This window comes from Perkinsus marinus (assembly GCF_000006405.1).
Source record: "Perkinsus marinus ATCC 50983 genomic scaffold scf_1104296969034, whole genome shotgun sequence".
NCBI lineage: Eukaryota > Perkinsozoa > Perkinsida > Perkinsidae > Perkinsus > Perkinsus marinus.
Window position 1 is genome coordinate 1 of NW_003202950.1, and position 1,396 is coordinate 1,396.

At 50.2% G+C, this 1,396-nt stretch overlaps 1 protein-coding gene across 1 annotated transcript; it reads right to left on the minus strand.

Annotated features, from left to right (window-relative positions):
• Nucleotides 1–222: 222 nt before the first annotated feature.
• Nucleotides 223–612, minus strand: Pmar_PMAR027824 (hypothetical protein; the record flags this gene model as incomplete). Its single annotated transcript, XM_002768215.1, has 1 exon — nt 223–612. A coding segment is annotated over one exon (390 nt), but the record flags the coding sequence as incomplete, so codon positions are not given.
• Nucleotides 613–1,396: the final 784 nt, after the last annotated feature.

Sequence of the window (1,396 nt, forward strand, 5' to 3'; positions counted from 1 at the left end):
GGTCGTAGTAGAGGATACGACACTAGGATGGCCGCATAGTACACCTGTAGAGACATTAATAGGAGAGGGAGGTTCATTAGTACTACTTGAGCCCAGAATAGTATAACGATGCTATAGGTGGATAGGAATAGCAAGGATGGGAAGACCATGAGGAAGTAGTTGGTCCAACCCTGATGATAGCAAGAGCGATTGGTGATTAGAATGATGTTCATCACTACCCACCTGGACAGAATGCTCCCATACGTGCTCCCTAACCTCAGTGTGGACGACAGCATCAATGATCATACTCACTGCTCTTGCTAGGTTGGACAGGCATAAGCCAATGAGGAAGAGTTTACGAGTACGGCTACCAGTGAGCGACACTGCCGGGGCCTGGGGTGGAGTATATAACGCCATCCCGCTTAGTAGTCCTATTATTACAGCATCTCCACCACGCCTCTCCTCACGTTTCTGTTGAATCAACTGCCTTGCTGTTACGATAACTATGACCATGAACAGGGCACAGTCTCCATAGGCAAGCCAGGAAGCCTTAGCAGAATGTGGTGTGAACAAAGGGAGGTCCTTATAGCTCGACGAGACATCCCCTGGCTGTACGGTGGGTGGGGCATCCATTTGCGAAGCTAATCGGAACACATTCAATCAACGAACTCTATTGACTAGTCTGATACATTGAGGGCGACAGTTTTGCATGAATTTTATCATCTGTAGGCTCCAGGTTCGATCCCCAGTGCGGGCATTTTTAGTGCCTGTCCCATCACGCGCTCATGTCGTCCCGGTATTTCAGATAGTAGAGGTCCCGTAAGCTCTAGTAATGCGTTTAGTAGTACCACGAAATAGCAGCCTGTTAGTTGATTCTTCCGTACCTCACAGGCTTGTCACCGTCTGGTTGCGTTACCTGCTATGGATACCTGTACACTGCACAACGTCGGTGGTGCCATAGTAATGATGATTCTATTTGAGTTAATGCTGATCATTGTTGAGTTGAGTGAGAGAGGAGTCACTAGATGGTTCAGATGTTGGCAACGCGGCTTTTTCGGAACTCGCCCCGGCTGGGCAACATGGTCCCCGAATTGCATTGTTTGACCCGAGTTCAAACCCAGCGGAGGGCATCTTTGCGGGCGTTGGCTGAGAGCAGTCGGGAGCCAATGACCATGAGAGGCCTCAACCGGATAACTGTAATCGTCTGAGTGATTTATTCCGAGTTATTTCGCTTGCTTCTAGCCGACTGTTGCGCCCAATCTGCACGTCCTGGCACCGACGTTTATGCCCCGCGTGGAGATCTCCGAGTATGAGAATTATGATGCACATACGCGAGTGGCCCGGGAGGATGTTATACTGAGGGAAGGCATCGTGTCGGTGCTTCTGGAGGCGAAGAACGGCTGTCCAGACAGCGCGA